Genomic DNA, 13,950 nt, shown 5'->3' on the forward strand with positions numbered 1-13,950 from the left:
AACCTCCAGTTCTTCAGAGCTTCACGTGTTAAAGCTGCATTCTCTCTAGTGTCCACCAGGGGGCGACTCCTCTGGTTGTATAGAAGTCTAGTCTAAAATGACTCTACTTCTCTCTTGATTTATTCCCTCAGTAAACATTGTAAACATGAGTTTATGGTCTTAATCTCTAGTTTACAGTCAAACAGACCATAAAGAGGGGATGATTTAGGGGCGGGGCTACACGCTGATTGACAGGTCTCTACGTCACTCCTCCTCAGTCCAGATATGGTCACTTCCTGTTCACTGGTTGCAGAAAAGCCAAGATGGCGACGGCCAAAATGTTGAAGCTAAGGCTTCAAAACGTCCACAAACGAACGTATAATATAATATATTATATATATATATATATATATATATATATAGAATGTGTACCGTCATGCTAAATTTGGTCCCACCAGCAGGAACGAATGGAAGCATCACTGCTACGCTGCACATGAAAGCTTTAATGTGTCATTTGTCGACTCGTGTTCTCACAGTTGTGTTCTTTGGTGGTGGGGTCTGATCCGGCTCATCAGCTGCTGTATGTTGCATGTAAAACCCATTGCACATCGTAGACAGAGCCGCCCTGTGTTCATGTAGTATCAGAGACCACGTACTTCTTTCAGACACCAAACCAAACTGAAATAATGTCACAGAATACGTATGTTTTTGTTAACATCTGTGTTTATGTTGAATCATTTCTGATCCATCTCTGTTCTTGCAGATTCCAGTTCTCATCAACCTCAGTCAGGACGCAGATGTGAACCTGCCGGTGAAACCTCTCATCTATGCCTTGGCCATGGGAGCCTGTCTCGGGGGTGAGATGTTCTTCTTTATGAAAAATGTGATTATTGTTTTGGCATTGAGAGGAATGACGTGCAGCAAACGTGCAGCCAGGAGTAGAACCGTGTGGTATGAGGCCTCAGCCAGTGTGTGAGAGACCTGGTGGACATCTCAGCCCAGTGTCACGGCAGGTCAGGAAATAGTCACGAAATACGGTCTATTGGTTTCGTGTACAGGGACACCAATTGTCTTAGTAATGCCAATGGAAAGTCAATGTCTACAGTAAATCTACCAGTTGGTGGTTTTGATGCTGAAATCTACCTGTTGGTGGTTTTGATGCTTAAATCTACCTGTTGGTGGTTTTGATGTCTACAGTAAATCTACCTGTTGGTGGTTTTGATGCTTAAATCTACCTGTTGGTGGTTTTGATAGAAGTGAAGAGGGTCTCTCTCTTCCTGGCTGTGAGAATTGTTTCCAGCACTCACTGTTCAAACCATCAGTAAACTTTAAAAAGACTTTTTAGCGGCGAGTGCAAACACATTTTGTGAGACTTCCTGTCGAGGCTTCCAGGGCGTCTCAAGCATTAATGGGGGTCGACTGAAGACTGGAAACACACAACAAAAGAGCCTCGCAGTCACCAGAGACTCCGTCACTGTCTGAAGGTGTTGGTCTTTATGGATGGCCTCTGCAGAAGGAGGATCATATGATCCAGGTGACAGCCACACTTTGAGCAGCTGTGCCCCCCCCTCATCCCCGGGGAGCCCAGGCTCTTTGTGACGGCGGCCCGAGGGCCCCTTAAGTTAAGATGTGGCCTCGTTCAGGCTCCACCGGTCCCCGACGGCCGGCCCTTCAGCACCTCGCTGCTCCGTTTGGGGGAAGAGGACACAAAGAGCGAGACGGTTAGAGAGCTGTCATTGTGTTTTTCGGTTTTAATCAACTGCTCTGCTTCGGGTTGCGTATCGATCGGCAGCTTGATGTCGCCCGCCTCACAGCTCCGTCCTCCAGAGCTGTGAGCGGTATCGAGCGGAGGGATGGAGACGCAGCCCGACTGTCAAAACACTCAGTGGATTAGAAAGAGGAAGACTTTATGCTGGACTTACTGACAGATGATTATTACTGTTGGTACAGCGCTGTGTGCATGTTGGGTAGGTGTGTTAGTGATGGTGCTTTATTCAAGGATTCGAGGAGCATTTACTGTCATTATGCAACACAGGGATGCACAACACCAACAGCAGTTCATCCCTGTAGTGAACAGCAGCAGCAAGAACAATTCTCTGGACACAAAATATGTCCGATATCTTCACGTTAAAAATTCCTCATGAGTTAAACTACACAAAAACATGTGTTTAGAAACTCTCACTACTGGTTCAGAATAATCACAAACATTTAGAAACGCGTAGGTTTGCTCTGCTGCACGAGGAAGAGACCGTTTTGGGTTTTGGTGGATTCAAGGAGACACAGGCTGAGTTACTGATGTAGAAATGATCATTGTGAAGGTTCCAGGTGTTCCCAGAGTTAAACTCACGGTGTTTTCCCGTCTGTTTAGGAAACGGCACGTTGATCGGAGCGTCGGCCAACGTTGTGTGTGCAGGAATTGCTGAACAGCACGGATACGGATTCTCCTTCATCGAGTTCTTCAGGTGAGCTCTCTCCTCCTGAAAGACACGAACCAAATACTTATACACTAAAGACACGTCCCGTATAAATACATCTACACTAAAGACACGTCCCGTATAAATACATCTACACTAAAGACATATATTGTATAAATACATCTACACTAAAGACATATATCGTATAAATACATCTACACTAAAGACACGTCCCGTATAAATACATCTACACTAAAGACATATATTGTATAAATACATCTACACTAAAGACATATATCGTATAAATACATCTACACTAAAGACACGTCCCGTATAAATACATCTACACTAAAGACATATATCGTATAAATACATCTACACTAAAGACATATATCGTATAAATACATCTACACTAAAGACATATATTGTATAAATACATCTACACTAAAGACATATATTGTATAAATACATCTACACTAAAGACATATATCGTATAAATACATCTACACTAAAGACATATATCGTATAAATACATCTACACTAAAGACATATATTGTATAAATACATCATCATCATCACTGTGAACTCTTGCAGGCTTTGCCGCCCACAGGGCTCCTTACATGTTAATGTCCAGCATATGCTGCGATACGAGACGCCAACAATGAGAACATTTAGAGGAACGCCAAAACAAAAGTCTCAGTTCAGATTCAAGGGCTTCATTACAGAAAGTGATCTAAAGGTTTAGGACCTTTGGTTTCACAGAAACATGGTTCTTTGTGAAAATAAATGTTATCTTAGGACAGGAATGTGTTTATCACAGAACCGTTCTAACTTCAGCTTTTCACAGTTAGGAATCCAGATTTAGGACGATATAGAGCCTGTTTTAAATTCATAATAGCAGTTGTTCGTTCTGAGTGGTGATGACAATGAAGAGGCAACAACATGAAATATAATAAGGAATATAATGATGGAAAGGCTCGTCAAAGCGCAGCATGGCGCTTTAGAATTCACAGGACGTGTATTAGTGGGTCAGAATGTTCTCGTTCAGCAGTCATAGAAAAATAATGTGTTCTCCACGTAATCATGTAGCGCCTCGCAAGACGCCGCCTGCTCTCTTATAATAACAATAATAATAATAATAATACATTTTATTTGTATAGCGCTGTAAAAGGTACTCAAAGACACTTTACACGGTAAAAACAGAAACAACAGAATGACAATATAAACAGAAGAGATGACAAACATACATAACTGACTTCACAGGTTAAAAGCAGATTCTAGGTGAGTTTATACTTAAACACACTTCACAAACAGCTGGTACGAGAGGTGGAAGTGGTCAGCGATGAATGTGAGTCAGATCACTTAACCTTCAGCGACTCGGTGCCGTTTGATTCATGGACAGTGTTCTGTGGTGTGACGATGAGGAGAGAGCGAAGGCCGTTTAGTTCTGCAGCAGGTTGGATGTGAATGTGTCCCAGCAGCTCTCCTGTTGTTTAAAGCTCTGTGGCTGTTTGTCACTAAATGTACAGCGAAGGTTCACATGAAGGTTCCTCTGGAGCGAGAGACGGAGATCCATCACTGCTGCCGAGCTGATGGACGGTCCTCACGTTTCAACGTTTCAACTTTCGCTCGTTTCAACGTTCGCTCATTTCATTTCTTTGCTTCTTTTTTTTTAGTCACGCAAGCCGACTTTAGGGAATAAAAGAAAATCCTCAAATGAAATAAAATGATGAATTGGATTAAATGAGTTAGTCTTTCTGTTGATTAAATCAATATAACTTGTGCGGCGAGCTGGAGAGCAGAGACAAATATGGATTAAAGCAGAACGTTTCATGAGATAAAAACAATGACTTCTCTCTTTGTTCGTTACATGTAGACGTTCAGACTCTCTGGGGTTCTTCGACATGTTTAAAAGACACATCTGTGTGTTTTCGGGGAGTCTAAGCTTTCTGTACAACATGAAGGCTTTCCTTGCGGTCGGTTTCTCTCCGTCTCAAGCAGGAGGAGCAGAGGACAGGAAGTGGAGGAAAACAATAACAACAGATGACCTTTAGTGCTGTCAAGTAAAATGTACAATTACAGACATTTTACTAGTTTCCTTTGTGCTCTGTTCCAGTCATCGCAAAAGACGTAATTAGTGGAAAATGTCATCACAGTGGTTCCAATTTGTTGTTGCACTAAACAGACTGAACGGGACTCACTGAACTCGAGGAGACCGGTCCTGTCGGCTCCTCTGCTCACTCTGAAGCTGTGTTTACAGCTGACGGGTAGAAGCGTCGCTCTCGGCTGAAGCCTGTAATTGGCTGTCTGTGGCGAAGGGTCCCAGCTGTTCAGAGAGACAGGTAACGGGGGGGGGGGGAATCAGATGGTTAGATTCAGCCCAGATGAGCCCACAGAGACGTGGAGGCCTTTTCTTGATCGACCATTGAAAGTGAGGGAATGTGGAAAGCTGGTCGGTCCCTGTTGCCTCCTTCACGCCTCCAGCTCTGACATCCTCCTCCTCTCCTCACACTATACAACATGGAGGACATGAGGGAACACCTCCTCTGCTCCAGAGCCGTCAACAGAGAACAAAGAGAGTTCAGGTTTCCCTCTGAAATGTCACTGAGTAAAAGTTTAAAGTGAATGTACCGAACTGTCCGCCTCTGATATCTCTGTTATTCTCTGACTCCATCTTTAAACTGAAGCTAGGTGTTTGTTGGGTACATCCTGACGCCCTCCTTAGTTAGAGGGTCATGTCGGTGTTTGAAGCGATCATGAAGAACATCACCAGAATGTAAGAACACCGGCTGCTCTCCTCCAGCTGTACCGACAAAAACAACTCGCCGTCATCGTAGATGAAAGGTTTCCTGATCCATCATGAACAAAGAGGTTTAAAGAACTCAAGAACGTTGAGTTATCTGTGATTTACATACACTTCAGTAACGTAGTTATTTAACCCAAACTAACTAATATTTCACATCTTTTACTAAATCTAACCGAACTAAACTAAGTAGTTTTGTTTCTTAAACCTAGCTAAGTTATTTCCTGTGAACACAGACATTTATTTTGAAAAGACTGCATTCCTGTAACGAGCTGAAATTGACACGTGTTGCTGGATTTTTTTTAGGAAAATGGAGTAAAAATGAGGAGTAACCTTTCATAAGACCTTTAATACTCGCATTGTATTCTCTCTTTGGTGGAGCTCCTGGTCCACCGTCCTCGGTGCCACCAGACAAAGTTTAATTAAACGATGTTTGATTTGTCATTTTGATAAGTCACCATTATTTAGTTTGATCCACATGTGACAGGGCTCCACTAATCACTGCTGATGTGTTACCTTTAATTGCAATAAATCTAGCATGCACCGTAATCGGGTAAAAACGCTCCGTCCTGGGAGCCGTGATGTCCAGCTTACTCCAGACGACAGCGTGCCTCTGGTTTATCCAAAGAAAGTCTTTGAGATTGCATCGGTTCTTTCAGAGAGCTCCCGTCACATACAATTAAGTCCCTTTGGTAGATTATAAGGTATTTTCTGACAAGGTGAACCTCTGTAGTCTGGCCTCCGTCCCGTCAGGAGGTGACTCTGATGAGGAAACGAGTGCTGCTCAGCACAAAGAGAGTCACTCCAGCAGAGGTGACCTCAGCTCGTCTGATTATGAGTCCTCCTCCTCATCCATCTTAGCGCTGACATTCATCCAACAGAGATACAAAAGAACACAGTGGTCTCATGTTGATGGAATATTTAAAGGATTACTTCACCCACTAAATCACCATCTGTGCATCAGTTACTCTCCCTGTTGTAACTTGATTCTTGAAGAAAACGTTTTTCTCTACAGAGAAAAGTAGCTCAACAACAAAACTACACAAAAACATCTGTTTACACACAACTGGTGCTGAATATTTCAAGAGGTTGAAGTCCATCAATACAAACACCGTCAACCAGGAGGCAACCTCCGCTTCTTTAAAGTTCTCCAGAGCTTCACGTGTTAAAGCTGCATTCTGTCTAGTGTCCACCAGGGGGCGACTCCTCTGGTTGTATAGAAGTCTAGTCTAAAATGACTCTACTTCTCTCTTGATTTATTCCCTCAGTAAACATTGTAAACATGAGTTTATGGTCTCAATCTCTAGTTTACAGTCTTGCTTTAGGGGCGGGGCTACACGCTGATTGACAGGTCTCTACCAGAGACGTATACGGCGTCTCTAGTCACTCCTCCTCAGTCCAGATATGGTCACTTCCTGTTCACTGGTTGATAAAAAGCCAAGATGGCGACGGACTAAACACCGAACTCAAGCCTTTAAAACATCAGTTCATAAACCAATGAGGCCGCTTCTCATAAAGAGTCTCATCACTGTGTTGATAATGGTGAAAGCCTTTCAGTACAGGAGGCTTTGTGATGAAGGGGACAGACTTCTTAAATTACAGGAAGTGAAAGGTCAGGAAAGTCAGACCACGACAAACCTTTGTTTAGCCGGCCGACACGTCTACCTCTCCCTGTTGTTTGACTTTTGTTCTCTGAGGTTTTCCTTCATTATTCACATCCTGTTTTAAACCTTTGATGTGTAAATAATAATGATAATCACCTGACCTTTGCAGCTCAGTTCAGTTGGCCACTCAGAAAGTGACTCCGTCTCGATTTACATGCAGCGCCACGCCGCGCCAAAACCATTATTAATGAGCCTAAGTACTCGACCAGCCTCATTAATCCTTAGTTCAACTACTAATCTGACATTTCCACATGCATATTAAATGGAAACGGCATAATTTTATTCATCTGAATGAACAAATAGTTGTAGCAGTAAAGAGTAAAACACACACACACACACACACACACACACACACCTCCAACATTTACTCTTTAATTTGAGGTCCTCTGGACTTCCTGTACGCTGCAGAAGACTCGATACATGGGAGATTGTGAAAGGTCATCTTAAAATAGGGCTTTGAAATGTCTCGTGGAGCTTATATAAGAGAGGGAGAGAGAGCGGATACAACAGGCCGACAGCTGACAACTCTTTCCAACTACTTGAAAAGAAAACACAAAAAAACACACAAGTAGCTTTTCAAATGATGTTAGAGTGTGTTGCCTCTTGATATCGACCTTTCTCTCTATTATCTGTCAGTTCTTTTTACGTGTATGTTTGTGTGGAAAGAATGTACCAAAGCCTTGATTATCTGTTGTTGTTTTCCATTTGTGGTATTGATATTTGATTAGACAATTCTCATTTGGCTTGTTTGCGGCATAACAAAGAAGAACATCAAGTGCCTAAACTCTCGTGAAATCCCCCAAACAGCTGTCAGAAACGTCTTAAATAAGGAACTTGTGTAGCTTAATTGGCCACATGGGGATCTTTGATTAAAGCTCAGAATTTGACCACGTTTAACCTCAGTGACTGACGGCGTAGATCAGAAGTGAAGCTCCGTCCTCACGTTCTCTGAGGGGCTCGTTCATTTTGCCAACAAGTTCTTCACTTGCTCTGTTTTGTTTATAGACTAAACTACGTATAACATGGTGCAGATCAACTCAATGGAGTCCAATAACCACGAACGGCAAACTTAGTTACTTTAGGAAGTCATAAATACTAAAAGTGTTGTAGCCATTTGATGTCATTTGACGGCTTTGCTTTGCCGCTAGCTAGCATCGTCACGATGCTAGCTAGCAGCAAAGCAAAGCAAAGACCTAAAGAGTAAAAAGTTACGCAGTAAAAATGTCCTCTTGATGTGTCGTTGGCTGTGAGAATCAACATCGTATTCATCTCTGTGGTTCGAGTCGCTTTAGCGAGCTACAACGTGGGCAGAGATGGAGAGAACATGTTGCTAATAGTTTAGCTTAGCCTTCTGCTAACCTCAGTTGTAAGTGCTGCTGCACTGCAGAAGGCTAAACTGTGAGAGATGAAGAGATGTTCTGCTGTTGGGCTCGTTTCCTGTATCCAGTGTAGCATGAAAGCGTTGGTGGAATTAGCAAGCTAGCTAACTAGCGGGCGGCTCGCTACTTAGCTATCTTGCTAACTCCGCCGTGTTTTAACGCTGTGATGCCCTGTCTGACCTGAGTGTGCTACAGTAGTTATTATAAAATATAGAATATCTGTTGATAAAACTATATTAAAGATAGAAGATGAAGTTATATTTGAAGCCAGTGGACAGACGGTCTGTTATCGTGCGTCACCACCATGCTAATCGGCCGTGCATTAGAAATAATCATTAATCATCAATTATCATTGATCTCAATGGGAAGATTAGCACAGTTAATAACTATAGTTATAGTAATGTGAACCATCATCAGTATGTTTACGGTTATTTTCTGGTTTATTTTGCAACATCTGCTCTGAATGATATTTTAATGATATTAACTCTCAGTAGTGTTATATAGTTTTATATACTTCTCTCCTGCTTTGACGGAGATGAACTTCTTTCCAAAGTGGATCTGTGTCAGAGACTGGAGGCAAACAGATCTCTGGCCTTCAGAGCAGCCATGTGTCCATGTAGGACATGGTAGACGTCCAAGTGACGGACCATCTGCAGGTCTGGATCATCTGAGGACACATTTTAAATTCATGACACTAACTGAGGAACCCAACAACTTGGAGAGCAGTCTGGCCTGTAGTCTGCAGTGTTACATGGTTTTTCATGTAGACATCATGTTCATATTTCTGAATTAGGTCTGATTATGAACGTTGATCTCCAAGTCCTTCATGATGCTTCTCCTTCTGTTCTTCTGGACATCATCTCTACTCCAGCTTCACTAACTGTTGACTAGTTGGTTTGTGTTGAAATGAGTTCAATAAAGAGAGGCAGACGGGTTGAAGGTCTCCTCTTGGTGTAGCATTTAAAGACGTGTTCTCTGAAATGAGCGTTCATGCTCTCGTGTATCACAGCCTTCATGGTTCTCTGAGATGTTTGAGAGGAGCTGTGATACGAGGTGACGTTGTGGAGAACCCACCGCCTCATCAAACCTTTATTCATGACCACGTCGCTTCAGACCGTCGGCTCCATTTGTAGAGATTTGAGCCCCCTGTGGACTAAAGCTGTAGTGTCTCTGAGCACCAGAGTCCCTTTAGAAAACCTCTCATTCTACTGCAGCAGGGTCTGACAGTCTGACCCTCTCAGTCCTGGTTCTGGTTCTCCCGTGCCTCCCTTTCCCTCCACCGGGTCCAGTAGTACGTCCTGGGTCTCCAGCAGATGATTCCAACTCTTTGAACATTTTTAGAGAAGTAGAGTAACAAATCTCTATAGGTTAAATACGCTGGTGATGAACATGACAATGTTGTTTCCTTTCTCCTCACAGGTTAGGATTCCCCATGATGATCATGACGTGTATGATCGGCATGTGCTACCTGCTGCTCACCCACATCGGACTCGGATGGAACATGTGATCGACCGATCACATCACGGCCACTAAATGAAGCACATGTGTGTGTTTTGGGGGAAAAAACGTCTTTGACTAAAATGCAAAAACGAGCAGCAGGGACCAGAACCACCGGAGCAGAACTTTGAATCCGACATCCAACAATACAAAGTCACAAACTCAAACAAAGACTCCAGTCTCCTGGAGAAAGTGGTCCCAGTCCGTGGTGCTGCTCATGGTGCTGCTGGTGCCTCTACTGGTGTCGGTCCAGATACTTCCTCTGGAGTCAGACTCTCATCCTGTTTACGTTTTCCTAATGAATTGTACTACTCTGATTCGGACACCGATCACTCACGTGATATTTTAAAGGAACCATAATACCCGGTGAAAGGGATTTTATTTTGAAAGGTTAACGTGTTCGTGTTTTTGTCAGATGCCCAAATTTGAACATGAATGAACGGCGTCAATCAAACCGGAGTGATTATATACATGTTATATATTATCTATTGTACTGTGTACACGATGATGAAATGTAAACTCTATTATTTTAGTTGACCACATTTAATGTAGAAGTGTTAGAGTGGATGAACGTCACCTGTATTTATTGAACAGGACGCCGACCTCATCATGTTTCATGTTTGAGATCAACGTGAACAATAAAGGTTGTGATGTTTCTGCTTTTCATTTGGCTCAGTTTCACTTTATTCTCTCTCTCTCTCTCTCTCTCTCTCTCTCTCTCTATATATATATATATATATATGTATATATATATATATATATATATATATATATATATATATATATATAGGAACTTTAGTAGAAAGTGGTGCCAAATACATATTTGGCACCACTTTCTACTTTCTTCTGGAGGTCTGTCTGAGGTAAAGTGTTGTATATCTTAATCACCTTTAAGATATTTTAAAGACGTTCCCTCAGTGTATATATCTAGGGCTTTTATTGTGAAAGAGTGGAAGAAGAGTGGATCTGGTCTGTGCTGCATTCGTCGAGGTTGAAAGGAGTAATAAAGTTTGCTGTTTTGGTTCAGACGCTATAGTTGTTTCACACTATAGTTTACGTTTTAAAACTTTCACGGTACAACCTCAGACCTCCACATTATTATTTCTTTATTGCTTCTCCCTCCACAAAAAAATAAAAAAACAATAAAATAGAACAATAAACAAGAACAAACTTAAGTAGTGAAAAATAAAGAAGAAATAAAAAGGAAAACTAAATAAATATATATATATATATATATATATATATATATATATATATATATATATATATATATATATATATATATATATATATTTAGTTTTCCTTAGTTTATATATAAATATCTATATAAAGGATGAACACCTTCCACAACAAGCTCTTGTTGATGGCCTCATTCATGATGCATTAACACATTATGTATTAGTCATTAATAACTCCTTGTGACGGTAGAGCTCTGCTGCTGACTCGTCTGTTGTTTGTCTGTTCTTCATTGTTGCTTTTATTGTTCACTTCTTCAGTTCTCAACATCTTTAAAAAATGTTGAATATCTGTATCTGGAAAGTAGACGACACAGAGTTCAGAGGACGCTCAACACAACCGACCGACAGCGAGACAGAAGGAGAGTTCTGCTTTCATGTGGAAAGCTTTGTGGTGCTTCACTCTTTTTCGTCTGAAGTTGCTCTGTTGCTCTGTTGCTCTGTAGCTTTGTTGCTCTGTAGCTTTGTTGCTCTGTTGCTCTGTAGCTCTGTAGCTCTGTTGCTCTGTAGCTCTGTTGCTCTGTTGCTCTGTAGCTCTGTAGCTCTGTTGCTCTGTAGCTCTGTTGCTCTGTTGCTCTGTAGCTCTGTAGCTCTGTTGCTCTGTAGCTTTGTTGCTCTGTAGCTCTGTTGCTCTGTAGCTCTGTAGCTCTGTTGCTCTGTTGCTCTGTAGCTCTGTTGCTCTGTTGCTCTGTAGCTCTGTTGCTCTGTTGCTCTGTAACTCTGTTGCTCTGTAGCTCTGTAGCTCTGTTGCTCTGTTGCTCCATTCCTACTGTATTTATTGGCAGCGACTGGGAGTGGATCTGACTCTCCTGTTGTCTTTTAATGAGTCTTTCTCCAGAACACCTGAAGCCCAGAAGCTTGGGTCGATGAGCGGCTCTAGTCCTGTAGTTTCTCATTAAACAGCTTGAATGAAGAGCGGTCCTGGTTGTTCCCGTTGTTGTTGATCCGTTTGCGTTGTCGACTTTGTTTCCGTTACAGAGCCGTGATCTGGATCACAGCATTAATGAGCAGCTAATTTATTAAAGACACTGCCCCCTGAGGGAGCTCCTCATCGTCATACATCATAAACGCATTTAATGTGTTCCAGGAGTAGTTCATGTCTGCAGGCTCAGACCCTCATCTTTGTTCCTCCGCAGTGAAACGAGCCGTGACTCAGAAACCAGTTAGAAGAACGGTCAAATCTTTTTCAAATTATACTTCAGCTTCTTAGATTTAAAGGTTAAACTTAAGCCTCAATGATTTCACAGAATGTATTGTTGTACAGTCTTCTGCCTTCATGTCATACAAAACATATTCCCTCTCCTTCAGATCCAAACTCTAAATAGTGGATTCTCCATAGAGATATACACTTTATACATATATATATGTATATACATATATATATGTATAAATATATATATATATATATATATATATATATATATATATATATACATACATACATGTATATACTTTTTAGACGTCTCATCACCCATATCCTCACTGGCCTGAGAGCACAGTGCTCATTAACGTCAAAGGTTCATGATGATTCAAACCGAGCAAATATTGTAAACTAGCATCAGCAGATGAGGGGATTTCTGATATCTGATATTTCATTTTTAAATGTCCCAAAATTGACAATCAAAATTGTGTTTTCACTATTGCTGCAAATCAACTCAACAGTTTGATATACAGTTCATCCTTCTCCTAGGATATACCTCTACGTACTACGTTACCCAGAATTCCTCTCAACAGACTGCTGCAGGAATGAGCCCTGAAATCCAAACATGAGTCAGCATTGTTACACTTCCTGTTGAAGTACATATGTTTCTTGAAACGTTTGTTTGACACATATATAATTTTCTGTAATAATTTAGAATCCAAAATGAAGAATCCCATCGGCTGGTTGTGAACCAGGTAAATGATAACTTAGTGTTGGACTACTGGAGTCATCCCTCAGCTCTCTGACAGAACGAGAACAGTTATTTTAGTTAAAGGACACATTTGATATTCTAAATATGCCTCGTCATTGCAGAGGCTTGTTGTCCGTCTCTTAGCCTGAATAAACAGGAGTTGTTTAGGAGGAGGAGTTGGCTCCTGCAGCGTTTTGTCTCGTTTGCGTTGCTCTTCTGCAGAACTGCTGACATTCTGTTTGGTCTGGAGCTAATCCAGCAGTCCTGTGAGCCACGTATCTGCTCTGTCCATAATCAGTGAGAGTGAGGAGCGTGTTTATTGTGGTCACTGACCCAGAAGACATCCACCGAATATTATATATCATTAATATCAACGAAGACTCAAATCAACAACAATGACCCGGGTCTTCATCTAATCTGAACAATGATTCAGTAGTCTGAACCTGGGATGCCACCACAAAATGTTGATTAGAGATGCGTTAATGTGATAAAAAAGTCATAGTATATTAAGTCATAAAAAGTCATAAATAGTGTTTAGCATATTAATACCACAGCATTTAAAACATTGTCATTAAAAAGTCAAAAAACAAAACAAGGATCTGATGACGGCCGAACCGCTGACTCAGGAACTAGATGACTTCAGCTGGGACCCCCGACTGAGGAACTGGCTTGGGGTCCAGCTGGGTGTCCAACTTGGAGCTGGTCTGAGGGCTGAGGGAGGTTTGTGTGCTGGATGCCAGCCGGCTGAAGAGCAGACTGGAAGCAAGTTGGCTGGACTCCAGGAGCCTGAGGAGCTGACAGGAGCTGACAGGAGCTGACAGGAGCTGACAGGACGGGCTCTAGAACGTGGAAAACAGCCCAAAGAAACACTGGGGTTCTTTTCATGAAGCCTGGGTGTCTGGCGGAAGCTTCGAGGACCTCTCAGGACCATGCGGATTCCCAGGATCTGGTTTGGGGCTGGAGCCAGCTCCAGGACTGGTGGGCTGCAGACTCAGGAACCCAAGCCTAAAGAGCTGGTGTGGAGGATTTAAACATACTGGTATTAAAAATACAAACTGCAGGACGACTAGTGTTGAGAAGACGTCGG

At 42.1% G+C, this 13,950-nt stretch overlaps 1 protein-coding gene across 1 annotated transcript in view; it reads left to right on the plus strand.

The window, feature by feature from the left end:
- Positions 1 to 10,360, plus strand: part of oca2 (oculocutaneous albinism II) — a 43,755-nt gene extending 33,395 nt beyond the window's left edge. Inside the window, exons 22-24 of the mRNA XM_068725397.1 lie at positions 743 to 836; positions 2,348 to 2,441; positions 9,659 to 10,360. Of these exons, the coding sequence (XP_068581498.1) occupies positions 743 to 836; positions 2,348 to 2,441; positions 9,659 to 9,746 (276 nt within the window). The 3' untranslated portion in view covers positions 9,747 to 10,360. The remainder of the gene's footprint in view (positions 1 to 742; positions 837 to 2,347; positions 2,442 to 9,658) is intronic.
- Positions 10,361 to 13,950: the final 3,590 nt, after the last annotated feature.

The sequence above is a fragment of the Cebidichthys violaceus genome, unplaced genomic scaffold, assembly GCF_023349555.1.
Source record: "Cebidichthys violaceus isolate CVI_PGR_0920_01 unplaced genomic scaffold, fCebVio1.0.p SCAF_35, whole genome shotgun sequence".
Lineage (NCBI taxonomy): Eukaryota > Metazoa > Chordata > Actinopteri > Perciformes > Stichaeidae > Cebidichthys > Cebidichthys violaceus.